The 26342-nt window shown below is 57.6% G+C and overlaps 3 protein-coding genes across 3 annotated transcripts; 1 reads left to right on the top strand and 2 right to left on the bottom strand.

The window, feature by feature from the left end:
- Positions 1-819: 819 nt before the first annotated feature.
- GM2A (GM2 ganglioside activator) lies at positions 820-5688 on the bottom strand. Its single transcript, XM_041482147.1, has 4 exons — positions 5389-5688; positions 3484-3636; positions 2446-2628; positions 820-2332 (listed from the first exon to the last, which is right to left on the bottom strand). The coding sequence occupies exons 1-4, from the start codon at positions 5503-5505 to the stop codon at positions 2177-2179; spliced, it is 609 nt and encodes a 202-aa protein (XP_041338081.1). The 5' UTR covers positions 5506-5688; the 3' UTR covers positions 820-2176.
- Positions 5689-10201: 4513 nt separating this feature from the next.
- On the top strand, positions 10202-19553 carry CCDC69 (coiled-coil domain containing 69). The gene is made up of 9 exons (XM_041482226.1): positions 10202-10481; positions 15502-15571; positions 15951-16117; positions 16311-16386; positions 16577-16650; positions 16885-16986; positions 17168-17287; positions 17498-17595; positions 17762-19553. Exons 1-9 carry the CDS (start codon positions 10434-10436, stop codon positions 17928-17930), a joined length of 924 nt encoding a protein of 307 aa, XP_041338160.1. The 5' UTR covers positions 10202-10433; the 3' UTR covers positions 17931-19553.
- Positions 19554-19694: 141 nt separating this feature from the next.
- LOC121361482 (cationic amino acid transporter 2-like) lies at positions 19695-26085 on the bottom strand. The gene is made up of 12 exons (XM_041482227.1): positions 26050-26085; positions 24555-24927; positions 24295-24450; positions 23869-24037; positions 23479-23615; positions 22892-23114; positions 22320-22456; positions 21862-21964; positions 21608-21750; positions 21093-21259; positions 20423-20531; positions 19695-20169 (listed from the first exon to the last, which is right to left on the bottom strand). The coding sequence occupies exons 1-12, from the start codon at positions 26056-26058 to the stop codon at positions 20021-20023; spliced, it is 1875 nt and encodes a 624-aa protein (XP_041338161.1). The 5' UTR covers positions 26059-26085; the 3' UTR covers positions 19695-20020.
- Between the last annotated feature and the right edge of the window lie 257 nt (positions 26086-26342).

The raw sequence follows: 26342 nt of genomic DNA, 5'->3' as shown, positions 1-26342 counted from the left end.
GGGCAGCGGCGCCGAGCCCCGAAACCCCGAAGGGCGGCGGGGACGGGAACGGGGCTGGGCAGCGGTCTGGAGCAGAGTGCTGTGGGGAAACTGAGCTTGTTCGGCCTGGAGGAGGCTCGGGGGTGGCTTTATCGCTCTCTACAACTCCCTGAAGGGAGGGTGGAGCCATGTGGCGTCGGGCTCTGCTCCCAGGCAACCTGCGACATGACAAGAGGACAAGGTGCTAAGCTCCAGGGAATGTTTAGGTTGGACTTTAGGAAGGCTTTCTTCACAGAGAGAGTGATTAGACTGCCCAGGGAGATGGTGGAGTCACCATCCCTGGAGGTGTTTAAGGAAAGACTGGACGTGGCACTCAGCACCGTGGTGGAGGGGACATGGTGGTGCTCAGCCATGGGCTGGACGCTCAGAGCGAGGTCATGATCACAGAGATCTTCAAGCTCATTGATTCTGTGCTTCCACGATGCCTCCAGCAGGGCAGTTCCTTGGGGCAAGGCCTGCAAGCCATGCAGGTGTCAGGGTTATAGAAGGTCACCCAGATGAGCGACACCCTCAAAGCCCCTCAGCATGAGCTGTGTCCCCCTGGGCCATGGCTGTGTCCCTGTGTCCCCACATCACAAAGCAGCGCCTGCAGATCCCTGCAGATCCTCACACAGGAACTGGCCTCGGGGCTGCTCAGCTCCACTGGCCACAGCATCCTCCTCTGCTGCCCCCACCACACCACCTCCGCTTCCCCCAGCTCACACCCACATCCACACTATTCCCAGCAAAATAAATGTCACCTCCAGGTCACCCCCAGCAACAAGAGGCACCAGCTCCACGTCCTGGTAAAAAGATTTATTAAGAACATGCAGAACCTGCCCAAAAGGAGGTTGCTGCCCTGGCACTGAAGGGGAGCAGGGGCAGAGGGTTAGTGCTTCTCCAGGCAAAGCCACGGGGTGAAACAAAGCGAGTGGAGGGCACAGAAAGGCAGTGGGAGCACATCTGCGCGGTGGAGGAACACCCGCAGCAGTTAAGGCATATAAAGTGCTTGTAGAAGACCAGCCCTATCGAGGGGCTACATAACACAAGCAGGCAGGGACAGCAAGGGATGTGGGTGGCTGGTGGCACCTGGCACAGGGGAGTGATGACAGCCTCACACCCTGCTCAAAGCTTTTGCAAGAAGGATGCTGCCTGCCCACATGACAGTCCCTAGCCACAGTCAGGACACCCCCAAATGGGATCTACGCTGCTGGTCCTCATGGTCATCTCCCAGTTATCCCACGTTCAGGATGCTGCTGTGTTTGGGTGCCTCTGCCAGCATACGGGAAGGATAGTCCCTGTGCAGCATCCTGCCTCGGCTCACTCCCAGAGGAAAAATGAGATGAATGTGACTGGTCCTCAGCCAGGCTGTGCCCCAGCAGCTCATCACAGCCTTGTGTCCCCCTCTGGAATGAGCACAGCCATCAACCAGCAACCTCTTCTGCTGCTGGGAGCATCACCAGCCTCTTGGTCCCCTCTAAGTGGGAATGTCCATGTGGGGCTTGGGTGGTTTCTATCCTCTTGTGTTCCTGTTTGCCACAGGAGGAGAGGGAGGCACCTTCTCAGGTGCCTCATGCCACCAAGCTGGTTCCCCATGCAGGACAAGGATACAGCAACAGCAGATCCAAAGCTGCTGTGTGGGGACAGGTCTCCTGCAGCCACTTTGGGGACACTTCTGCAAAACAGCCCTTTGCTCTGGCCAGAGATGGTGGGAAGCAGGAACACCCTTTGCAACTAGTGCTGCATCCCTCTAGCCTACCCCAGCACTCCCAAACACTCCCTCATCCCCACGGACTGCTCCAAGAAATACTGCTTTTCCCTGGAATGTTTTTGTCTAAAATTGCCCTGATAAGAAAAAAAAAAAAAAAAAAAAAAAAAAAAAAAGAAACTGGATAAAAAATAACAACCCAAGGTCATGCTGGAGTTAGGCTCCAAGGCCACCCTGTCCAGGCAGGAGACACCCTGGTGACGGGTTTGGGGACAGCAGAACAGCCAAAGGGGCCTCTCTGGGTGTAGCAGGGGAGGAGATGCTGGGGGGGGACAGGGGCTGCCTCCTCCTGACAGCAGGAGGGATGGACCTCACAGGGATGGGTTGGGACAAGGTGGGAGGGGACAGGGGACCAAGCTGGAGGGGATAGGAGGGACGGTGTCCCACCCCTCAGTGGGAGTGCAGGGAGAAGGCCAGTTTGACACAGCTGAGCTCCTCCCCGCCATTGCTGACCACCACCCGGACGCGGTAGTTGCCGTTGGTCATCCAGGAAGGGAGCTCCACATCGGGCACGTCAAAATCGCTGGCTGGCAGGGAGTAGGAGCCCTATGGAGAGAGGGGACAGACAAGCAGGAGGTCAACCAAAAGGCCAGCCCAGCACCAAAGGGCACATCGGTACCCACTGGCAGTGCCAGCGTCACCGCGGGGCGCGGCCGTACCGCTTTGAAGGGGCAGTGGCAGGGGATGCCGTAGGTCAGCAGGGGCTCCGGGCAGGGCGTGCCAGGTGGGATGAGTTCATCCAGAATGTTGCAGACGTCGTTGTAGGTGCAGCTGCCCAGCTGGTCGATGCAGGGCAGCTGGATCCAGAGGTCACCCAGTGCCTTCTCTACCACCAGCGCTGCCTGGAGGGAAGGTGTTCAGCACCAGCACAACCAGCAGGGGCACCCACAGCTCCTCACCAGCCAATTCCCTCAGCTCCTGATCATGCAATCTTTGGGATGTCCATGAGGTCACTAAACCCCCTCCTCCCTCTCCCTCCTGGCTTTCGGCTCTTCTCAACCTGCAGCTTCTGTTCCTCCAACCTCAGTTTGACCCCTTAAGCTAATACCTCTCAACACCTCACATCCCCACCTCCTTCCCCTCTCTTCTGCCTGTCCCAAAACTCCCAGGGCACTCCCATCCTGCAGCTCTGGCTCCTCACCCACCCCCACCCCCCACCCCCCCGCAGCACTCACCCCAGAGTCCCAGGCCCAAACAGACACCATAGCATTGCTCAACACAGCCCATGCACACTGGACAAGAGACATGTTCTCTCGCATTCCAAAAAACGTCCCAAAAAGTGTTCCAGGGCAGCTGGCATGGCCCAAGGCTCACAGAGCACTGCTGTGGCATGTCCTTGGAGGGAGCAGCTGAGTTGGCTGCTGAAAAACAAGTGCTGCAGTGACCTCCAGAAGCACCCACAGCACTTGGGTTTCATTTCCCTCCTGAAGCCAATACATCCCCAGGACATGAAACAACTCAGGTGGTTTCTGTCCTAGGCACAAGGTTGAGAGGCTTCTACTGAACTGTCTGCTCCCACCACAGGTCTCCCCATGCCCACTGCCCTGTTCTGGCTTACAGAGCCCAGTGTGCTCAGCCCTACACCTCTCTCTCCAAGGGCTGCTCATTCCTGTACCCATGAGAGGCATTTCCCAGCTGCCAGTGGTTTGAGGAAGCTCTGCCCTCCGTCACCACACAGAGGCACATCTGGCACTTACCTTCAGAGGGGAGCCCATGGTCTTGCCACTCTTGACAGCTGCGCTGACACGCAGGCTCCCTGGGATGCTGATGGGGTCGGGTGCCACAGAGAGGCTCTGCAGCACCACAGGGTCCTTCTTGTCACCACAGTTCTCCCAGGCAAAGCCACCAACCTGCAGCACAGAGGGACAGGAGGAGTTAGAGGCAGGGCAAGCCCTGCCTTGTGTTTGCAGGAGGTTTATCCACAGCTGCACCTCTGACCCCTGCCAAACCTCTGCTCACAAAGAGACAGAAAATGACCTTCAGCCCCTTCAAATGCCAGTTCTTGAACTCCCAGCTCTCTGAGACTGAGGACATTGCAGAAACCCTCTGTCTATGTGCCTCTACATGTACTTTACACCCAAAGATGATTACCGGGCTGCAATTTCCAAACTTGTCTCCCAACACTTCACATGTGACCAAGGCAAGATCCATCCTTCATGCCAACGGCACCAAGCAAGGTGTGTGAGGACAAGTCAGAGCAAACTGGGACCAGGTGGTGTCTGCACTGTCCAGTGGGATGCTGGTCAGGGTGGGGGGGATCCCCTTGGAGGGGCTGTGGGGTTGGCACTGCCTCCCACCTCATCCTCCAGCTCCAGCCACCTAGTTCCACATAGGAACAGGAATCACACTCAGGGACCAGATGAGTGTCTGAGCTCATCCTCTGCCTGATACACCCCAGGGGTCTGATCCTGAGCTACAATGAGTACAAACGAGCCAGAGAAGCAGCATTGCCTATGGAATAATGAAAATCCACATGTAAGGAGATGTCACCCAAATGAGTGACATCATTTATGTGTCCTGTCTGAGTTAAGAGTCATGCTGGGGCATCTCCCCTGTTTCTTACAAATCACACCAACCTCTCCAGCCACCACCAGTAAAGACACTTCGATTCAAAGGTGGAGGGCTAGCAGCACTTGTCTGCAACAGCCACCTCTGAGCCTGCCAGAGGCAAATGGCAGAGACCAGCCCCAGCTCCCTCCCCGAGCAGGTTTGGCCGGAGCATCCCGTGTCCCCATGGCATGACGTGGGGCTCTCCCTGCCTGCTCGCAGCCGCAGAACCGGTGGAGGCTGTATTGCTTGGTGCCACGCGGCAGCCCCAGCGGGCACAGCGCAGCCCACGCAGCCGAGCAGCCCATCCCACATCCCGCTCGCCCGCCGGGAGCAGCCCAGGGCAGGACACAGGGCTCAGGACAAGCCGGGACAAGGGAAGGCTGCACCCCCGACACTGAGCAAGAGCTGGGAGCCCCCAGCCCGAGAGTCTGCAGGCAAAGAGGCTCCAGCGAGCTGAGCATCAGTGTGTTGCTGCAGAATGCTGCCCGCCGAGCCCCCTGCAGCCTTCCCAACCTGTTCCCCCTTCCCTCAGGCAAGCGCAGCTTTCCTGGAAAATAAATTGCGATATTTCCCTTCACACCGCGTGAGAGTTACACGTGGTAATCGGCTGTGTCTTAATCAGCGGGTGTTAATGAGCCCGACCCAGAACTCCGTGGGAATAGGGAAGAAGAACCTGGGCTGGAAAAGACTCATGGAGCAGCAACATGAGAGCCGGGATACGATCAGCCGAAGGACGAGGCCGCTGTGTTTCTGCGTTGCGAAGTGTTTGTAAACACTGGATTCCTCCTGCTCCGAGCTGCCCCAATCTCCAGCACTGCTCCCCAGCGCGGGGGGCTGCGGGGCTCCAGGGGGTCCATGGACCCCACTCCCCTGCCCAACCACAAACACGCACCCACCAGCGATCTTCCACCCTGACGGGATAGGAAAAGCTCCTGGTCTCCTGCAATCCCAGCTGGATGACGGAGTCTTCCCCCTCTCCGCCCCGCCGAGTCCCCCCGGCAGCCCCCTCCGTGCCCGAGAGGTGCGGGGTGCGGGTGCGGGTCCCTGCTCACCTTGCTGAGCCGCCGGGCCCCGCTGCGCTCCACCAGCAGCTGCGGCTGCGGCCCGGCGAGCGCGGCCGGGACGAGCTGCAGCGCGCACAGCGCCAGCGCCAGCCCCGCGCACAGCATCCTCCGGGAATGCGCCGGGAACGGTCCGGGATGCGGCCGGGGAGCTGCTCCGAGCGGTGGGGAGGCGAGCAGAGAGCAGGGACCTCCGTGGGACCGGGCTGGCAGCGGCCGGTCTATGAAGCCCCGAGCAGAGGGGATGAGCCCTCTCTTGGAGCCCGGCCCACCGCCCGATTCCCCTCCCTCCCCCGAGGACGCTCACATTGTCCCTTCCCCTTTTGCTTTCTTTTTTTTCCCCTCCCTTCCCCGGTTTCGCTGCCAAGCGCAGGACTGGACTCGCAGGGATGCTGGGACGGGAAGCGCCGCTTTCCCAAGCTCCCAGAACTGGCACTTGGAGCGAGGGGGCGGGAGCTGCACCCACCACCCCAGGGCACACAGATCACCCCGCTGCGATGGGGGAAGCACGACCATCTCCCCACTACCCACCCGTCCACCCAGGGCTGCGGCTGTCCTCACATCCCACTCGGGGGTGCCCTGGCTGTGGGAGGGTCGGTACCCTCTGGTCAGTACCCGGGACCCCCACGCTCCCCCCGCGCCCGGAACAGGTCAGGTGGCAGCTGAAGAGCAGAGATATTTGAGATATTTCAGATATTTGAGACCCTCCAACCCCATGTGTATGAGCAGGGGGGAGGGGACGCTGGCATCGGGTAGCCCCTGACTGGGCAGTTTGCCACAGTACCCTTACCACCCGTCTATGTAAAATGCTGGATTTATCATCCCCTCTTCCATTCCTACCCACTGTTTGCAGATAATTTTCCAGACAGAGCTGTCCCAGACACCCCCATCATACTGGAATGGTCACACGGGTACCCCTCCATCAGGAGTGGCACAGTAGCATGGATTTTCCCATATATTTTGGTGGACAGATGCTTTTATCCTGCAAAGGGTTCTGAGCCAGCTGAACACACAGGACACAAGTGTGGCAGGTCTCACGCCTTCCCCCCTGCCACAGCACGGTCAGGAGCCACTTAGGAGACCCTTCCCCACAGTCAGCTCTGCTCTCCCTTGCACACGGACACTGCTTGGCCTCCCCATATTGCTCCCAGCCCTGGGAAGGGTTGCCTGGCTTGTCCAAACCCCCATCTCAGCTCTATTTTTAGCCTTTCGTCCTTATTTAGCAGCGAGGCCGGGCGGCAGTGTGCAGGCAGGGCGTGGGAGCAGGCAGGGGACGTGGTGGATGCTGCTGCCCACCCCGAGCCGGCAGCGACAACTGTGCCGCCGATCCACTGCCGAGGCTTAGGGGTGAGGAATAAATAGCCTGTTCCTCCCAGCCGGGAACGGAGCGGAAAGTTATCCCCTGGGATTAGCTTTCACTTTGAGGCCCTGGAGCAGCCGGAGGACAGGGATAAGGATAGGGATGCATGGGGAGAGGCACAGAAGGAGCATTGTGTCTGGGGCTGGGAGGGGAGCAGAGCCCCTCACCTCGAACCCGGGCATCGCATGCTTTTCTGCTTCTCACAGCCATTGTGAGTGAAGGTTTCACTTCCCTATTCACGTCCTTTTCCACTTCATTTTGCCATGGGGAAAAAAAGAGGATAAAAGACTACGAGAACAGGTTAACCCACATCTTTTTGCTTGGAAAAGCACAGGCAGGGACAGGAATGACTTGAAATTGCTGCACTACCTCAAGGCAGAATCATGTGTGACCTAAATCCCCACTAAAAGAGCCTGTGACTTTTTTTGAGCTCCAACACGTATGAGAACTTCTCCAATTCAAACAGTTTTTTCAGCTATCTCACCCATGCAAAATTGAGTGCAAGTCACGAGGTCTCAGCAGACCTGGCTAAACACCTCGGATTTGCATTGAAGAAAAGCTGCCAGCACTCCATTACCTCTCATTTACAAAAGCAAACAGATTGCAAATGATGAGCAGGGTGTAACCACGACCACTCTCTGTCCACTGCTTGGGCTGAAGCTCTACCAGGACCCATCAGGCATCACCACAGGCCAGCTCATCACCCAAAAACCTTCCAGCAAAACATCCTCCACCTCTTTTTTTTTCCTTTTTTCCAGACTAGGTTTCTGAAAATAAGATATACAAACAAGGATAAAAAAAAAGGAATTACCCCATCTGCACTCACAGAACCACTCTGCAAACAGACCATGCCGGGCTGGCACTAACTCTGCCTTGTACCCATCCTGTTGTGCCCAGTCCTTACCAGCTAGAACCAGATACAGAGCCACAAGAGACACTTAAACAGTTTGCACAGATGCTTTTCTTATCCATAAGCTTTGGCAAACACTTTAAATGACCATTGGTACAAATTAACTTGACTTTCCAGCTGTTATCCCATTTACGGCAATTCAGCCGAGCATGTGATAAAGCCTCCTCGTCTCACTTTTCTAGACAAAACCCTGGAGATGTCTCCAGCTGCTGTCATTCCTGGGGAGAGATCAAGATAACACCAAGAAAAGACATTAGAGCAAACTTCAAAACAAGCTGAAGCTGCCTCAGGTGGGGGCACAACACCACCTCTGCTTTCCTGTCTTTGCCTGGGCAGACATCCCCTCGCTCCCACAGTCCCCTTTTTCTCCAGGCCCTTGTGCTCCGCAGATCCCTGGGGTGCTCTGGTTACCCCTATGATGCCAGGGAAAGGCCCTGCTTTGCTCAAAAGCAGCTGAACAGAGCAGTTTCTGGCTGTTTAAGTGCTGCCCTGAAAAGGGAGCAAGTTTTCAGTGTATTGGGGCAGAGGAGGATAAAGCAGAGCTGAGATGAAAGACCTGTATGGCAGGCACACATCCCATGCAGTTTCCACAGGAAAGATTGGAGAAACTGAGGAATTGCTAAATCAAGCTAGAATAAGAGAGGTTTGGGGTAGCACAGACAGGACTTTTGGCAGGCAGCCTCACAGATGCACCCACAGGCTGAAGGAAGGATGTAACATGGTCTGGGCAGCCGTGTCTCCAAAAGGCAGCGATCTCTAGAAGCACAGGGCTGTCACACAGAACCTGCAGCAGGGGCTGGGGATGGGGGTGCTGGAGCTGGCCTTGCTGCACAGGCCCATCCCCAAGCCCCTGCTCTGCCCTGCTGGCTCAATGCCTTAGCCTGATGTGACCAAACTTTTTTCTCCATCATTGTCAAGAGAAATCCTACCTGGAGCCCCTCTTTGTGGCACCGGGGTGCCCCCAAGCACCCCCTTAGCACTTCACAGTTAAAAGCTGAAATTTCCACAAGCACATGTGCAACTACTGGACCTTTGTGCACCAGCAAGACGTGATGGCAGCTGGACAGACTCCTCATCAGCTGCCCACACAGTTGCTCCTCTTTGCAGCCAGGGCCCCAGCCATGCAAATTCAGCCTGGAAATCTGCATGTGCTTTGTGGTTGCCCCTGTAGGCCTTCAGTCTCTGAAGTCTGGACCGGGATTTTCCATTAACCCTGGAGAGGTGGAGACCAGCACCTTGCGCTTTTATCCCACAAACGATCTACTCAGCCCAAATAAGTACTCTCATGCAGGGAAGGAGACTTGCCCCACTCAGAAGTGCTGGGAGAGATAAGAACTGAGACGCTCTCGGTGGTTTCTGAGCAGTGGGAGCAGATGCCAGAAGCTTCTGTGACTCACAAAATTTCACTCAGGTTAAGCAGCACCCACCCAAGAGGACGCAGGCAACTGGTCCCACCAGTCCCCGGGAGACTTGGGGCAGCATGGGCCTGCCCCTCGCCTTCCCCACCCTCCCATCCAAGTGGTGTTTCACAATTTCCCCTGTGCCAGGGTTACCAGGGCAAGAAAAACACCTCCAAGTCGAACGTGACAGGACGACCAGGCACCTCCACTCCCTCGCTGCCCAGGCGAAATGCCAAGGTGTTGGCATCCCCAGAGCCGCAGGCTGCTTGGACTTCTCCCAGGGGATATTTGGAAAATGTCAGAATAGAAACTTGTTGACAAAAAACTTGCAATGTTTCCATACAGGCACAGCCTCGTGACCAGGTTCAAACACTCCTATTTCAGCAGTTTGGGGTAGCACCAATGCGTTTTCAGGTCAAAATGTGTGGTCATTCAGGAATGTATAAAAATATAATTATAAAAAGGCATTTTAAACAATCATCAAAATGAAAAAAATTGAAGAACCTGCCTTTCCTCACTTTATTTTTTAGATGGGACGTTTTCAAATCTGTGTTTCCCTACGTGTTCAGGACCCACTTCCAAAGTGTAGGATTTCCTCCTGGAAAAGGGCACACTGGCTCCAGGCCCAGCATTTGGGGTGTTTGGGATGCTCAGGAGAACAGTTGACAGGATGCAGTCCCTCAGGCAGTATGGAACACATCAAAAGCCCTCTCCAGCCAGCACAACGACCCCCAGAGCAGAGCTCTTGCCAGGAGTAACACCCCAAACCCACCACTTCTCCACAAGTTCCCCCACACAAGCTGAAACTTGATGGGGTAATGGCAAAAGCCAGATGGATTCTGCTTTCTCACTCTCATCCCTGCTCCTAAGGGGGCTGGGGTGGGTTCAGCAGACGAAGCCCCCTGAGCAGCTGGTCCTGCTCCTGCCCTAGCCCTGGTGCAGGGCTCCTGTTCCTGTTTCTCCTCACCCAGGAGAGGACACCTCCAAAGCAGGGGCGCTGCTCTCCTTACCCCACACCCACAACAGAGCATCCTCAGTGCAGGGGGCCCGTGGGACAGAGCATTCCCGAAGCACCCCGGCCCAGGGCGGGGACACCCCGGGGTGGAGGGGGCCCAGGGCCAGCCCCGGGGGCGGGCAGGCTGCGGCCGGGGGCCCTGCCCGCGGCTCGGGGGTGCAGAGCACCCTCTCCCGGCGCTGCCTGTCAGCAGCTGCCGGACGTTTTTATTACTTTTTTTTTTTAATTATTTTTTTTTCTGCCTGCCAGCTGGGGCGGCTCATCCCGTCCTGTCCCGTCCCTGAGCGGTGCCGCTCGCCGCGGGATGCCGCGCCCCGCGCCCCGCGGCTGAGCGGGTCCCGCCGGGGCTCCATGGGCTGCACCGGCAGCGCCCTGCGCTGCTGCCCCGTCGGTGCCGAGGTAGCGGCTGCGGGGGCTTTGGGGCTGGGCCGGGCTGGGCTTGGGCTGGGCTTCGCTCGGAGTCGGGGTTCGCGTGGGGTCGGGGCTCCGTGGGGTCGGGCTCTCGTGGGAGCGAGTGCACAAGTTGCCGCGGTTCGATGGAGTTGGGGTTCGCGTGGGGCTGATGTTTGCGGGGAGTCCTGCTTGCACTGCTGGGAACGAGGGGTGTTGGGGGCCGTGAAGAACCCGGCGTGGGTTCTTCCCTGTCCCGGGAGCGGTGGTGCCGGGTGGTGTGGCTGTCCCCGGCTGCGTGGGACCCCACCGGCATTGTGGTGGGGGAGGTGGCAGCGGGGACAATGAAACTGGCAGCCACCCGCCCTCCTGCATCCTCCTGCAGTCTCCTGCACCCCTCCAGGCTCATCACAGGAATTCTATAGTTAAGGGGGTGCAGCATCTGGGATGATGATGCCTGTTGGAAATGCTGGTCCCACAGATGACAGGGATGAGTTCCCCCAGCTAGACCTCTGCCAGCTTCCCACAGCATCCTCCCTTGTCCCAAAGTCTGTGTCCCCTTGTGCTGAAGGCATTACTCCTGTAGAGGAACACTCCGAGTCCCCTCAGATCTCAGCACATTGCTCTGTACTGAAGAGCTCTTCAGCAAGGTCTGAAATTATCTGCTGATTGTTATTATCATTATTATTGTTATTACTTGATGTGCTCATGCTGCCCTGGGCCTCACCACTGACCTCGGGAGATGTTTTTGCTGTCAGATGTGCTGTGCTTACTGCTGTTGGTGTTGTGATCGCTGGAGGGTGGCAGGGGAAGGAGGGAAGGAAGAAACACCTCGTGGTGCTGCTGTGCCCCTGGCATAGATGGCCCTTTGCAGATCCAGCTGTGAGAGTCCCCACCTGGGACCACAGAACCCACTACAGGATGTGCAGGGGGAGCAGGCATGGGGCTCACACAGCTCTGCAGCCAACAAGTGCCTTTATTTACAGCACTTGCAGGCTTGGTCGCTTCTCCACATCATGGAAAAAATCCCACTTATGTCATAAGATCAGATATTTCTGAGCTGCTTTGTGACTCTGAGAGCTCTCAAGAACAGGCATAGCACAGGGAGAAACAACAGCCCCAAGGCCCCAGGTGCTGAGAGCCCCACATTTACCGAAACACGGAAATTTGTCATTTGCCTACAGACGTCTCCCTTCCTGCACTTACCCGCTTTCGAGCTCCTCTGCTCAGCGCTGTGTCACCAACAGTCATTACCCATAAACAGCCCTGCTGCTGTGACTGAAAGTCATTCTGAAAGGAGCACCTAAAATCCCCGTTATGGCTAAAAGGCATAAGGGCAGGCATGGGGCCACTCCTGCCCATGTTCTCATGTCCAGAGTGCCAAAAGGCAGGATGGGAGACCTTCACCTCCACTGCTGATGGGTGGACTTGCAGAATTGGTCCCTTGAGGTTGCTTGGGATTAGGGGAGACTTCAAATCCCAGGGACAAGCCCAGCCAGAAGCCATGTGCAGGTCATGGGGCTGGGGACTCTAATGGGGCTGGGGGCTGCAGAGGCTTTTGAAGCCAGTCCCAGTTTTGAGGTGACCTTGAGGAGCTGGTGCTGGGCTGGGTCTGGTGGGTGGACGACATACCAGCAGCCACTGTGTGCCCTGGGGGAGGTGCCTTGGTAGCCTCATCCTTCCCTGGCACCAGTCTGCAGGCAGCAGGACGATAAGGGAGGCACAGAGAGATCCCAGCCCTGAGCTGTGGGCACTGCCCCTGGAGTTTCCTTCCCCTTCAGCTCCATCCACCCGTGCTTGGCCACTCACGGTCACCGCTCGTGCTTTGGTCACGCTCCTGGCGTGAGAGAGGCCAAGTTGCCTTCCTAAAAGTCAGGGCTGAGGCTTGGCCACCTTCCAGGGCTGGAGTGAATTTATTTTGAAGTGCCAGGAACTGTACATAGCACCAGGAGTCAGGGAAGGGTCAGAATGCAAAACTCGGGGCTGTCAACAGTGAGAAGTGTTTGCCTATGGTCTGCGGCACAGATCTGACTATAGGAGAGGTGATAATCACCTCCTAACACAACCATCACCATCACTGGAGGAAACACAGCAGCAGGGTTAAAGACAGGTCCCACGGACCTGTGCCAGCATTGCTGTGGCAGCACTGAGCATCTGTGGCAGGTCCTGGGAGGTGTTACAATCATGGACCAAATCCTGGCCCCCTTCTGTACAGCCACAAAGCAAAACCTCCTCCCCAGGAGCAGAGTCAGGATTTAAATACTCATTTCCTGCCTCTTTGTGATTTCCTTTGCTAGGTTGCATGGTTGAATTGCTAAATGTACTTGTAAAACAGGAAAAGAGGAAGAAAAATACAGTCCAAAACCCCACCTCACGCTAAGAGCTGAAGCAGAGGCTGCAGCCACCTCGGCTGCCCACACTGTGCCAGCTCCTCTGCACTGGTGCTCCCCACCCCACAACCCTTGGAGATGACTCAAGTCCTGCTGGAAATCCCTATTAATCCATCCATAAACAGTCCTGCTCCAGACTGTTAGAAATATTTAGTTCTAAGAATGTAGATACTTTTGGTTTTTCATAGCTGGAAGGTATTTTTGGCAGAGGTTTCCAAGACCTTACAGGATAAGCTACGCTGTGGATGGCCCCCACCTGCAGGATGTATCAGACTGCTTCTTCCCCTGGCCAAAGCTGTTCCAGCTGGAGCAATTCCCAACCTGCTCCTTGCACACACTGTGGATTCCAGGATGATTTTCCAGCTCTCCAAAATGCGCTGGGCAATACCAGAAGTTCGGGTGCCACAAAGCTTCTCTGGAAGTGACATGGAAAGTCCCTCCATATTTCAGAGCTTTCAGCCAATTTTTGCTATTCATCCCAGAGATGGAGCTTTTATTCCAAAGGACAATTGAGTGCTTATGACTAAAATTAGCTCTAGACGCTATTTTAATTGCTCCTAGAGGTAGGAAGGTGCCTCACTCATAGCCTCAGGGCAAGTATTTAGATTTGTCTCTTGATGCTGGTGAACCTGTTGCTCGCTTCACCTATTTCTGAGTTCAGTGCTGGTGTCTCAAATCATCTTCCTTTAGAAGCTGAGGGGCTCTGAGGTCCCATCCTGCTGGATTTGGGGTGTGGAGGAGAAGTGAAGATTCCCTGGGTCTGTGCTGGGGACATTGCCTGTGCTATGGAGGTGACCAGCCCTGGGCTCTCTGCCCTTAGGCATCACTTATGCCAATGAGCAGCACAAATGCAGCAGAGGTGGTTTGGTTTGGTTTGGTTTGGTTTGGTTTGGTTTGGTTTGGGGGTTTGGGGTCCCTCCTGGAGGTGGTAACAGCATTCTGCTCTCAGCTCTGCTGAGGTCATCCAAAACCCTCGAGGTGTGTGTCACCCCCCTGTATCAGGAGGGTCCTCCTACACAGCCTTTGCTTTGTTGCAGTGAAAAAAGGGGGGGATATGGGGTGTGGGGCTAGGGGAGGAGCCTTTTGGGACTCCTGTGATACCCTCAGGACTGTAGAGCCTTGACTGACTCATTCCTCTCTCCCCTTGCCCCCTATCCCCCGACTTCAAAACCCATCACAGGACACGGGTACGTTAAATGCCAGGGAGGTGTGTCAGGGGACAGGCGGGGATTCCTGGGGACACTTTGCAGTCAGGTGTGCCAGGATCCAGCAGCATCCCAGGGCACCCCACGCTTTCAGGATGAGCTGCATGGGCAAGGAGAACAAGCCCTGTGAACTCGGACTGCCGGGTGCCTCCTCGCCCCCTCGCCTGGGCCACGTTCAACGCCGCGGCTGCTCATGCCATAGAAGGGAAGATAAAGCCGTGGCTTCCCAGAGCCTTGGAGCTCTCCTGCTCTCTGGAACTGCGCCTCCCTCCAGCTCCAGAAGGGGGGCTGCAGGGGAGGCGGAGACAGGGACGTCTGTTTGCTTTCCCTTGCTTTTTCCCAAGCCAGGCTCCCTAATCCGGGTTGTATTTGGCCGCTGTGCGCGGGGCCGAGCCGGGGAGCAGCCGGCACAGCGGGTCCCGCAGGCAGCCGGGCTGCTCCCCTTAGGGATCGGGATTTTTAGGGACAGCTCTGCCGGGGGCTGGAGAGCAGCACCGTGTCTTCAGGTGAATTTCCTCACCCCTCGTGCACCTGTGCAATATCCAGAAGCACATCTCAGTGATGGGCATCAGGGACCAGATTTGCCCTGTGCCTGCGAGGTTGAGCCGTGAGAGCCTGCGAGCTTTGCTTCTATCTTTCAGCAACTGATAAAAATATATCCAATCCCTATGGGTTTTTTTTCCTCTTCTCCCCTCCAAGTGACTAAATTAAACCCATGCAGGGCTGGAAGGCATCCCACGGAGCTGTGTTGCTGGAGGCAGCTCCCGGCTCTGGGTTATCTCAGCCCCGTGGCAGCAGCGGGAGCGTGCGGGAGTGCGGGGCTGTGCAGCACATTCCTGCGCTCCTGAGGTCATTGCTTGGCCGCCTGCTCTCGCCTGCTGCCAGCCCTGCACAGGGGCTGTATCGCCTCTGATTTATGGTTATTTTTCTTTTCTCACTCCTGCTCCAGCTGTGTCAAAGCCCATCTGTGTAAGGCCCTGGCAGAGGCATGTGTTTGGGGGGCTGCAAGGTGCCAGGGACCAGACTGAGCTGAGCATCCCAGGACAGGAGGAGGGTGGCAAGGGAGTGCCGAAGCTGGAGCCCTGCCAAGTGCTGCCTGCTCTCCCCCACCAAAAGTTTTGCTGCTGGAGCCCATTTTGCACCAGCACCATGTCGGTGGGGGTGGCATCCCCCAGGTTTTCCAGCTGAATGTCACATGGTAAACTGTCTGGGATGCAGGGAAGTGGCATGAGCTTGAGGCTGCCTGATGAGCGGTACATGCACACCCATGGGTGCCCAGTGCTGGGAGAAGGCAGGGGGTGGGGGAGGGACCTCTGCTCCCCGAGGATCTGTGTTTTAGCAGAGCTGATGCAGGCTCAGTGCAGGGTGTTCTCTGCCTGCAGCCACCTGCCCCATTCTGTTCCCCCCTGCTCCAGCCCCTTCTCTCTCTGCCAGAGACAGCTAAAAGCCCAGCAGCAGAGGGGATCAGCTTCCCAGGAGCTCTCGGCCTTGAAGACACAGAATGGTGAGAAAAAATGTGTTTTCCCCCTGCTTTACTTTCCCAGAGTGATATTAAGGAAGCACTGGACAGGCCCCAGCGTGGCACCAGGGAGGATGGGGATGCTGTAGGTGCATGCTGGTGCAGGAGGGCAAACAGGGCACCCCGGAGACAATGGCATCCCCGGAACAGGAGACCTGACAAGCTCTGTGTCCTCTCTGAGCCTGCCAGCACCACCTCAATTCATGCTAATTTGGGCCAGTGAGACCGAGGGAGGTGTTTCTCCGGTGGGAAGAGGGCAGTGCTGAACCCAGCCCATGGCACTGGCAGGTTCAGCTGCCCAGGATGTGCAGGCAGCCCAGCCAGGGGGAGGCAGCCGGTGCTGCTTCAGCCGTTTGTCTTGCAGCCAATGCCTGCCTGCTTCCTGAGCACGGGGAGAAGGCAGCACGGCCAGAGGAGTGGGTGGACAGTGCGAGATTCCTCCAAGGCCAGGAGGAGGAGGAGGAGGAGCAGCGGCTGCGGGATGCCGGCCGGGCAGGCACTGCCAGCATCTCCCAGGACGTTGAAATCCAGGTGAGCTGGAAGGGCTGATGCTGCTGGAGGAAGCAGCTGGGCATGGAGCATGTCACCAGCCTGGTCTTCCCTGGCATGTGCTGGGCTCTCCCATTTTTGGGAGAAGGACAGGTCTAAGAAAGGGTGAGGAAGCCCAAAGCGGTGAAGCTCTGCATCCCTTTACACTGAGATTTCTCATCCTACTGCTTCCCAGGTGGAAAAGGGAAAAGAGCTGGAGCTGAAGGAACAGCTTGATGCCCTGAGGAGAGAGCACACAGAAACCCTGCAAGGTGAGTGCCAGGGCAGTGGGGCTCCCTGCAGCTCCCCTCCCCTCTCCCCACTACTGCCAGTGTCCCTTTGGCTGCCTGTGGGCTCATGGGGACACTGTCCCTGCTCTCCACCTCTGTGGGGAGAGCTCAGGTGGGGCCTGCTGCCCCAATGTCCCCACACTGGTGGCACTCAGCTTGTGTTCCCCCACAGAGCTGCAGGGAGCACATGAGCAGGAGAAGCTGCTGCTGACAGAGTCCCACCACAGGTCTGAGGCAGCCTTACAGGTATCAAAAGAGAAATCCCTGGGGAGGGGGGGCTTGTGGAGGGCATGAGGACCATCTGCTGGTTCTGCCATGGTGCCCCATGTTCTTCAGTGGCCACCTCAGTCCCTAGGGTGCTTGGGGACTGCACCAGCTCCTCCAGCCATGGTGTAATTTGGGTACCACAGCACAGCAGTCCCCTGGCTCAGAAAGAAATCCCAGATACCTCTCATTCTGCTTTTTCCCTGGTTCTCCTAGGAGAAAATTCAGGCACTGAATTCCCAGCTGAAATCCTTCCAGGAGAGGATGAAGCGGGTGGAGGAGTCACTCTTGAGAACAGACTACAAGAAGCACATCCAGGTGCAGGGAGGGGTGTCAGGGAGGGGACCTGCTGTGGGGTGCTGACCCAAAGCCAAGGGGCCTCTCTGATGGACCCTGGTGGGGCTGGAACCAGAGGGGAGCACAGGACACCTGAAGTGGGGAGCAAAGCCTGTCCTGGGGAGGTGTTGAGATCCCTTGGACACAAGTGATGGCCCTGCAGGAGCACGGGAGCCCCAGCCCTTTCTGGGAGCAGGAGCTGGAGAGCCTGCACTTCGTCATTGAGATGAAGAACGAGCACATCCACGGCCTGGACAAGAAGCTGCTGCACCTGGAGACTGTGGTGGGTTGAAAGGGGGGGGTCACACATGGGCTTTCCTCTTTTCAGCTCCTCTACCCACCTTAATTCTGCCCAGAAACTGCAGCTGGAGCAAAGGTGGATGGAGCCTATTTCCTCTCTTGGCATGGGGAGGGGATGGGGGAGCAATGCCACCAGGCCAGCATTTCACCCAAAATGCTCAGAAGTGCTCCTCACCCTCTTGCCCCCTTCCAGGAAGAGAGGAACCTTCTGCTGGAGGAGAAGGTGAAAACTCTCCAGCAGGAGAACGAGGACCTGCAAGTTCGCACCCAGAACCACTTGGTCATGGCGAGGTAAGTCCCACCCACCCGGGGCACAGGCGACATCGGCGGCGGGGGGGACAGCTGGCAGTGCGGGAGCACATCGCAGCCTGCGGTGCCTCCGGGTGCTTTGCGGGGAGCAGAGGGGCTCGGGGCGCTGTGCCCGGCGGCTCCGGCAGCCCGTGCCCTCTGCCCGCAGGCAGCTGTCCGAGGAGCTCCAGGCTGCCCGCGGGGCGCTGGAGAAGGAGGAGCAGCGGCTGGATCAGGCTCGCCGGGAGAAGGAGGAGCTGCTGTACCGTGTGCTCAACGCCGGGGACGGCACCCCCTTCCCCATGGCGACCGGCGAGGTGCCCCTCATCGCCACGTAGCATCGACGGCACCGAGCGCTGCCGGGGCTGCCCTGTGAGCCCAGGGCTGCTCCCACCAGTGCCCCCCAGTCGGGGCAGGGCTCCGGGCTGGCCGAGCCCTCGGGGCGCTCATGGACCGGAGTGATGGAGCATTTCACGGGACACTTATGCCTGCATTTCCGCAGCCCGTGTGGGGCTGCAGAGGGACCCTGGCCTCCCACCCACGCAGTCCCTGCACCCCTTCCTCTGGTGAGGGGGTGACTGGGGGTGAAAGAGGTCAGCCAGGACACACAGACTTGCATCAGGCTGGATCGGATCCAGCATTTGGCTCTGAATATAAACAACACCAGTGCTGCCCCAGGGCATGAGGATGATGAGGAGGCCACTAGGACAAGCACCAGGAGGATGAGGAGGGCACTGGGGATATGGTGTTAACCTCATCAGGCAGGGCTCCCACCCATGCCCACTTATTCCCATCACGCCTTCCACCTTCAGCAAATGTCTCCCAGGTACAGCTCCTGCAGCTCAGGCATGTCCCAGCTCACTGCCACAAAGATCCCAAGCCCTACTTGTCCCTGCTGCCCATCAGCAACACCACCAGTCCCATCTTCTCCCCCAAAAGCTGGATAGATGCTGGAGCTGTACATCAGGAAGCAGAGCATCCTTCCAGGGGGTACCAGGCTTTGGCAGGTCACATCCCTCTGCTCGAGGCAGGGCATCCCCATCAGGGAAGATGCTGCCAGCATGGCTGTGGGTCAGGGCTGGATGCACACAAGCACTTTCCCCTGGGTGCATGAGTGTGGTGGGAGTCACTGCTCTGGGGCTGTCACAGTCCTGTCCCCTCCCCAGGGCTGTTTAGCCAGAGCTGTACATGTGTGTGTGTGTGTGTGGGTGTGTGTGCACCAGCCAAGGTGCTGCTGGCTGTAACAATTACAGATCGGTAAGAAGCAGCAGCCTCAGGAATCCCATGTTTGGGGGACTGGTGCACGAGTGTCCCAGAGTGGGGCTGTGCGCTCCACACCCCATACAGTGGGAAGAAGGGGAAGGGAGGGAGCTGGTACCACAAAGACTCAACAAGGAAACTCCAGATGAGGCCCTTAAGGCTAATCCCCATTTTCCTGCTCCTTCCCTCTTTTCCTTCATTTCAATGGGCTCCCAGCTCAGGGCAGACCCGGACCCTCCCAGCATCAGGGCCACTGCATCAGCCACTTCCATCCTTTGTGCTGACCCTAATCAGAAATGCAGCAGCTGAATGGGCAGCCAGGAAGGCAACATGGATGTGGGGTCCAGCTCTGACCCACAAACTTCTATGGGGTGGCTAGAGGGGGAAATGGGGAGTCTGTTGTGTCAGAACCATGTCCTGGCAGGGCACCCCCTGCTCCACACATCATTGTGCCTACCGCAGATGCTGAAGCACCAAAGCAGGGGAGAGCCCAGCAAATCCTGCCTGGTTATGGCTGAAGGGATCAGGATTTCTGGACAAAGGGATTTGAGGCTGGTGGGTTCTGGGATCCTTCTCTGGACATCTGGTACCATGTCCCAAAGCCCCAAAGGCAGATCCTGCGTGGGACTTGGAAGAATGTGCCCGACTCTGGGAAAGGGGACACTGGGAACTGAGGAGGAGGAATAAATGAGTGCAGAAAAGGACTTGGCCACTATGAAGGGGGGAAAGCCTGGACCAGGCAGTACCTTGGCAGTCATGGGGGGGATGATAGGTCAGCTCAGGCAGGGTGCCCAGGTGAAAATGACGATCAGGGCAGCACAAGAAGCCTCCACCTCATTGTGAGCAGCTGAAGGAGCAGGGTGGGCAAGGGCAGGGGGCCTGTGGGAGACTGCAGGGAAAGGTTTCAAAGGAAAACCAAAAACACAGCCCAGTAAGAGCAGCAAAAACACTTGTGTGCTTTATCCTCTCCAAACAGAACTCTGTCTGCAGGGGTTCAGTGTGAGGATTTGGGTTGCTCAGGAAGGTTCACCAGATTCTAGGCAGCAGCTCCTGCAGCTCTGGCAGGGCTGGCCACTTCTGTGGGACAGGACCCACAGCCCAAGGGGCTTCCTTGCCCCCTGGGCACAGGATGGAGGGAGCCAGGCACCCAGGAACTAGCCATCCCCTTTTATTGCCCTGGAGCAGATGGGCACAGGGCAGTCCCACGGGGCTCCAGGGCCACCTCCCTGGCTCTGCTTCCCCCCTGGGGACCTGTCCCTTCAGGCCAGTGGCTCTCAGTGCTGTGCCAGATCCCATAGCCAAAGTAAATGAGGAAACCTGGGAAAGGGCAGAATAGGGTGTGTATGGACTGTTTCTCTTCCTTCCCCTCCCATCCACCAATGCTGGCCCCTTCCTTTGGGCCACATATCAGAGGACACGGTGCTCCCACCACTGCTGGACATCAAAGGTCAGCATCTCCTCCCTCCCCACCACTGCTCACAGCATCATTAGTGCCACGGGCTCTCAAACCACCAGAACTCCACCCAGAGTGGAGTGCCAGCTCTGGGGCCCCGTGAGTGGCCGTGCTTACCCCCAGCCATCCAGAGCAGGAACCGCAGCCAGGCGGCCGCGCTGAGCCGGGCCAGCAGCACAGCGTTGATGGAGATGCTGAGCAGAGGCAGGAAGGGCAGGCAGGGAACCTGCAGCAAGCACAAGGGTAAATTCCACAGCTAAATTCAGCTCTTTGTTGCTTTGGCAAATTGTTCAAAAGCAAGGGGAAGCCCAGCCTGGCTGTGAGGCTCAGAGATCCAAGCTGGGACTGCAGCCTGTGCTGGAGAGGGATGCTTGTGGAGAGTATTTTGGTTGACAGGTCCTGCACTGGGGCAGGAGGTACTGCAGGATTTGAGGTGAGAGGCAGCAAAGCACTCGGAAAAGTAAGCCAAGGTGTTAAGGCCAGGTATCTTTTTCTGAAGAACAGCTCAGGTTCCTCAGCAGGCACTGGGCTCAGCTGGGAGATGCCCCTTCAGCCTTCAGTTTGAGGAGGGAAGAACCCTCATGGTCCCTATGGAAAACCCCAAGAGCTACATGCTGCCTCCAGCAGTACCTTATTAATGTGGATGCAGCAAAGATGTGCCTGACCTACAGCTGAGGGAACACCCCCAAATGGCACCCTTTCCCCACAGGCCTGCAGCACTTGCCTGCTCTCTGTGCCCCAGGTCCTTCTTCCTGGGTACATCCCGAGGGCTGGGCTGGGTGCTCACCATGAAGGATGCTTTGTCCTGGCTCTGAGGCTGCCTCCAGATGAGAAGAGCTGCTGCCAGGATCCCCAGGAGAGGCAGGGCCAGAGCTGTGATGCACCAGGCACCCCCAGCCTGCAGGCAGGGCAGCCCAGCAGTGCTCACCCAGCTCAGGGCACAGGCCAGGGTGGCTGCAGAGGGACAACAGTGTCAGGGCAGCCTCCCTGGGCTGGGCCCATCCCTCTGCCAGGCTGCCATGGTGGGACAAATGACAACTGGGGGACACAGCTGGGTGGCTTCTCATGGTGGGTTTAGCTTTTCTCTCCAGTCTGGGAAGCAGTGGGAGTGGGAGGTTTGCTGAGGTCCCGCTGGGGCAGCCAGCTGTGTGGCAGTGGGGTGAGGGCAGGAAGGAGCCGGGCAGACCCTGCATCTGCTGCTGGGTGGTTTCCACCAGGCCAGCCCTGTCTAGAGCAGGGATGTCCCCCATGGGTGCCCCCAGGCCAGCTCCCTTAGCGCCCATCCATGGTTCCCAGACACACCTGCAGCTGTCAGAGCCCAGACCACCACAGCAGAGGAGCGAGGGGTGGGATGGGGGGGCGGCTGGACCAGGTGGTTCCACCAGAGCTGCACAGCTGGGACCTTCCCCACAGGAGTGTCCCGAGGGCTGGGCTCAGGCCGATACCTGAGGAGCAGAACTGCATGTCAATGCACATAAACCTGCACCTGCTGTGTCCCAGGCATGGCCCACATCAGAAGCTGGGTGAGCCCTGTCCCCTGTCCCCAGCAGTCTCACCTGAGCAGCAGCACACAGCCAGCCACCATCGAGTAGGCCAGCAGTGTGCCAATGGACATGGTGTCAACCAGGGCTTTCAGGTCGAAGAGAAGGGCCAGCAGAGCTGTAGGGAAGAGAAGCCCTTTCAGCCTCCAAGCAGAGCTGGCAGTGCTGCTGTGCCCATCACAGTCACACTCCTGAGCTCCGCATGTCCCCCTGACACCCACTGCAACAGAACCTCGAAGAACTGGTGATGCTTTGGGCACTAGTACAAAGCACCCCATCACCTCCTGCCTGGCAGTGCAGAGAGGCTGAAGCAGAGTCTGGGACACCATCAAGGCCAAATGGTCCTCACCCACCATGAGGAGATCTGTCTCTGGGTGAAGAGACATGGCTCAAACAGCTGCAGTCAAGCTAGAGGGAAAGAGGACACCACCAAGGCCTGCTCACAGTTAAGGGGAACCCAAGCACTCACCCACCTGCCACTGCCCCAGACACCAGAGTTGCCACCACCGGGCACTGACGGCGACTGACTTTGGCCAGAGGCTGGAAGAGGAGCCCATCTCGAGCCATGGCATACAGGATCCTTGGCATGGGGAACATGGAGCCCAGGAGGCTGCATGAGAGAGGGGAGGAGATGGGGGAGAAGAGGGGAGGAATACAGGAGGTGCCATTCTGCCTTCTACCTCTCCAAGGGAGCTCCCATTCATCTGTATGGCCCATAACCTTCTCAAGACCATCACCTTCCTCACCATCAGAGGAGGCACAGTGTCAGGAAAGAGACGTCTGTAGCCACCTGTGCATGCCAGCCCACTCTTGTGGACATGGTGCCACCAGTCACTTCCTTCAGTGGCATGCCAACGGGTTTGGCTGCTCTCCCTGATCAGGAAGGGCCAGGGTGGGAACACCAGGGTTTGTGTGGAAGGGATTTTGGCCAAGCAGGAAAGGCAAGGAGGAATTCAGGAGGGAGGGGTTGGGGATATCTCCTGGGTGTGTTCAGCTCCAGTACCTGCTCTGAAGCACAGAAATGCCATCAGAGGATGCCCCTCACCTGGTGGTCAGGGCACACAGTGACCCCGCAGCCACGGCGTACTTTGCACTGCTCCAGCCAATGTACTCAAAAGCCACTGGCAGTGGGCTCGTGGTGTCCAGGAGGTAGTAGGGCATCATCAGGGTGAGGGCAGCAGACACCCCGAAGTAGGCCAGGAAGCAGATGAGGAGGGAGAGAATGATGCCCATGGGGATGGATCTCTGTGGGTCCCTCACTTCTTCCCCTGGGGAGGACAAGCTCAGCTGTAGGAACAGAGGCTCATTTAACATGCATGGCATGCATGAGCCCAGCTCAGGCTGGAGAGCAGATCCTATATCCCCCAAGAGAGGACACAGAGACCTTCTAGCAAGGACCACTAGAAGTTCTGGGTCCCAGGGATATTGGGATAGAGAATGTCTCTGCTTCAGGATTAGCCCAGACATTCCACATGGACTCAGAAAGGGCAGGAGAGAGTGGCTGCAGCACAGAGCTGGGAATGTGCCCATTTCCCAGCCTTACACCAGTTCCCAGGACTGTGGGGAGTCAACTGCCACAGCCCCCCCAGCCTCCAGGGAGGGTCCCACCAGCAGCACCCCCACCCCCCTTACCTGTGGTAGCAATGCAGTCAAATCCAACAAAGGCATAGAAACAGGCAGAGGCTCCAGCCAAGGTCCCAGTGAAACCATAGGGCATGAAGCCTCCCACCCCAAAGGCACTGGTCATGTTGCTGGCCATGGATTGGTTCCTGGGAGGAGGAAGAAGAGTCAGGCAGTGCAGGGGGGTCAGGGCAATGGGGTCCCAGGATGGGGTCAAGCTGAACAATCCATCCAACCCGCTCAACCCACAGCATCAACCCAGCAGGGCTTAGGACTTTGTCTCTTTGACACATTGCTAACAGGGAGAAATGGAGAAAGTGGTGTCTCCTGGGATAAAGCACTGGGGGTTTGACTCCCCACCCCACTCTGAAGGCAGCACAGAGAGAGTGAAGCCCCTCATACCCAGCCTCCTGGGCAGCTGCCTGTGGCAGGTCATCCTCCCTGAGCTTCCAGTTGCTGATGTGGCCTTTGATGAAGCCACTCACTGTGACAAAGAGCAGGACGAGCACGTTGAGAGCTGTGAAAGCTTTGTTGACCATGGTGGACTCCTTCACTCCAAAGGAAAGAAGTGCTGGAGAATAAAAAATAAAAACTGGATGATGCCCCTGGATGACACCAGGGTAGACATTCCTGGGGAGGGTGGAAAAGGGGGGCAGTGGCCAATTCAGGACAACTTGCAGATTTCCCCAGATTCCCTTTCTATTCCCCATTCTTTGCCCAGGGAAATGGCAAAGCCATTAGAGGGGTCAGCCCCATCCTGAAGAGCCCATGGTGGGGTGAGGAGCTCATCCTACCTGATGGGGGGTGGCACAGGGGGAGGCATCCTACCTGCCAGCAGGACCACCAGGCCAGCAGCAAAGGCATCTGGGTGCTCTGCCAGCCCCACAGAGCCCATGGCTGCGTGAGCACCCAAAAACCTCCCCATCTTCTTGCCAAGGAGCTGGTCAAAGGTAGCGCTCCAGGCCCGGGCAACGCTGGCAGTACCTGGGGAGAGGGGATGGCTGTGTTCTGGTGGCCCTGCGAGGTCTCAAAGGACACCCAGCAAAGCCACCAGCACGGTGGTGGGAGGGATCAAGAGGGCCTTATACCGATGACATAGGAGAGCAGCAGGTTCCACCCAGCCAGGAAAGCCCAGAGCTCGCCCACTGTCACGTAGCTGTAGAGATAGGCAGAGCCAGCCAGGGGCACGCGGGCCCCCAGCTCGGCGTAGCACAGCCCTGCCAGGGCAGACACCACAGCTGCAATCAGGAACGACAGGACGATGCTCGGGCCAGAGCTGCTCTTGGCCACCTCCCCTGCCAGGACGTAGACACCAGCCCCCAGCGTGCTGCCCACTCCCAAGGCAGCCAGATCCACGGTGGAGAGGCAGCGGCGGAGGCTGGAGCCCTCCGAGCCGGCTGGGACTCGCTTTCTGCGGGAAAGCAGCTTGGGAACAGAGCGTAGGTGGCCCCAGCACGGCACCTGCAGGAGAGGAAAGCAGCAGTGTGAGGACACTGCTGCCCCACGGGCACTGACCACCGTAATGTGACACAGACCCAGCCTGAGTGCTGGGTTTGCAGCTCCCACCATCCACAGTGCTCCTGGACTTGCTGGGTGCTGCCTGCTCTCTGCCTCTGCCAGTAAAACAGCCCATTTTGGAGCAAGATGGGGCTCAAGCAGCTGTGCTGCTCTCTCATCCCCAATGACAAGTGGAGCTATGCATGACTGGGGTTTGTTTGGCTGTGTCAAATTTTTGAGAGGGGACAAGGACACATGTTTGACCTCCTGCCAGCTCAGAAAGTCCTGTTCCTCCAGCAGCCTCCTCAGCAGGGACACACAGTCAGGATCATCCCAGCTCTGACACTGAAACTATTTGAAATACAGAACCTATGCCAGGCAAGGAAGGATGGGAGATGCTCTGCTCCTGGAAATTGCCTTGAAGTGCACCAGGAAGGACCCAGCTGCTCAGTTGGAGATGCTCCCACAGCACCTGTAATTGTGGGTCAATGGCACAGCTCAGGTGGAGACTGGATCCCCTGGGCCATCAGCCTGTGCAGTAATGCTTTGGCTTGCTGGGGGCACCAATGGGGATGTCAGCCTGGCAGAAACCCCAAATTGTGTGACATCTGTGCTTGGGGGAAGGTGTGCTTGGTATGGCATGCCTGGGATTTGTTTGCCTTCCCCCATCCTGCACATCCTTTCCCAGGAGCTCCAGGTCCGGACAACCTGCCTTCACATCCCATGGTGCTGCCAGGACCTCCAGGTTACCCCACAGCAAAGCAAAAGCTGTGCCACACACTCCAAATGCCATAATCTGCTACTTCCATGGCTGGAAACCCTGTGCAGTGGCACATCCCTGTGGCACAGGGGACATGTGATCCCTGCTGTGGCATAGAACTGGAGGGGACTGGGACAGCCCTGCCCGGCACCCAGACCTGCAGGTGTTCCTGGTGGAACGGGGAGCTGCAATTCTCCAGGACAAATGCTGTGCCCTGGGGGTGAGGAGGAGCTGCCCCAGCAGCACCCACCCTCTGCACAGCCCCAGTCCCGCCCACGGCACCTCGCACCGGCGATTTTCCCTTCCCCTGCAAACAAATTACTCACCCCAGCCATCCTTTGCTCCAGTGGCGAGCTGCTGAGGACAAGGAGCACCAGGCATGCCCCCCTGAGGCTCTCCCCTTAAATCCCTTTTGGGAGCACCCTGGCCCTCCCCCCGCTGACCACCGCTCCGGGCTGCACAATGGGAAATCTATGCAGAAATATTTTTCCCACAACGCCTTCCAAATTATACACACAGCCTGCAATGCTAATAGGCTCAGAGGCATTATTGAGGGAGTTTAATTCGCTTTTCCAAGCTCCCTGTGCAGGTGGAAGGGGGAACTCTTTTCCTCTGTCCC

Source organism: Pyrgilauda ruficollis, unplaced genomic scaffold (assembly GCF_017590135.1).
Source record: "Pyrgilauda ruficollis isolate IOZ18807 unplaced genomic scaffold, ASM1759013v1 scaffold57, whole genome shotgun sequence".
NCBI classification, from domain to species: domain Eukaryota; kingdom Metazoa; phylum Chordata; class Aves; order Passeriformes; family Passeridae; genus Pyrgilauda; species Pyrgilauda ruficollis.
This window is presented reverse-complemented; position numbering and strand designations above follow the sequence as displayed.

Coding starts and splice junctions, on each gene's coding strand:
- GM2A (XM_041482147.1), bottom strand. CDS start 5,505: ATGCTGTGCGCGGGGCTGGCGCTGGCGCTGTGCGCGCTGCAGCTCGTC. Junction 3,637..5,388: donor GGGCCCGGCGGCTCAGCAAG/GTGAGCAGGGAC, acceptor TCTGTGCTGCAG/GTTGGTGGCTTTGCCTGGGA. Junction 2,629..3,483: donor CCATGGGCTCCCCTCTGAAG/GTAAGTGCCAGA, acceptor CCTTCCCTCCAG/GCAGCGCTGGTGGTAGAGAA.
- CCDC69 (XM_041482226.1), top strand. CDS start 10,434: ATGGGCTGCACCGGCAGCGCCCTGCGCTGCTGCCCCGTCGGTGCCGAG. Junction 16,651..16,884: donor GGTCTGAGGCAGCCTTACAG/GTATCAAAAGAG, acceptor TGGTTCTCCTAG/GAGAAAATTCAGGCACTGAA. Junction 17,596..17,761: donor AACCACTTGGTCATGGCGAG/GTAAGTCCCACC, acceptor CTCTGCCCGCAG/GCAGCTGTCCGAGGAGCTCC.
- LOC121361482 (XM_041482227.1), bottom strand. Junction 24,038..24,294: donor CCTGGTGGTCCTGCTGGCAG/GTAGGATGCCTC, acceptor TTTATTCTCCAG/CACTTCTTTCCTTTGGAGTG. Junction 21,965..22,319: donor GGTGTCTGGGGCAGTGGCAG/GTGGGTGAGTGC, acceptor TCTTCCCTACAG/CTCTGCTGGCCCTTCTCTTC.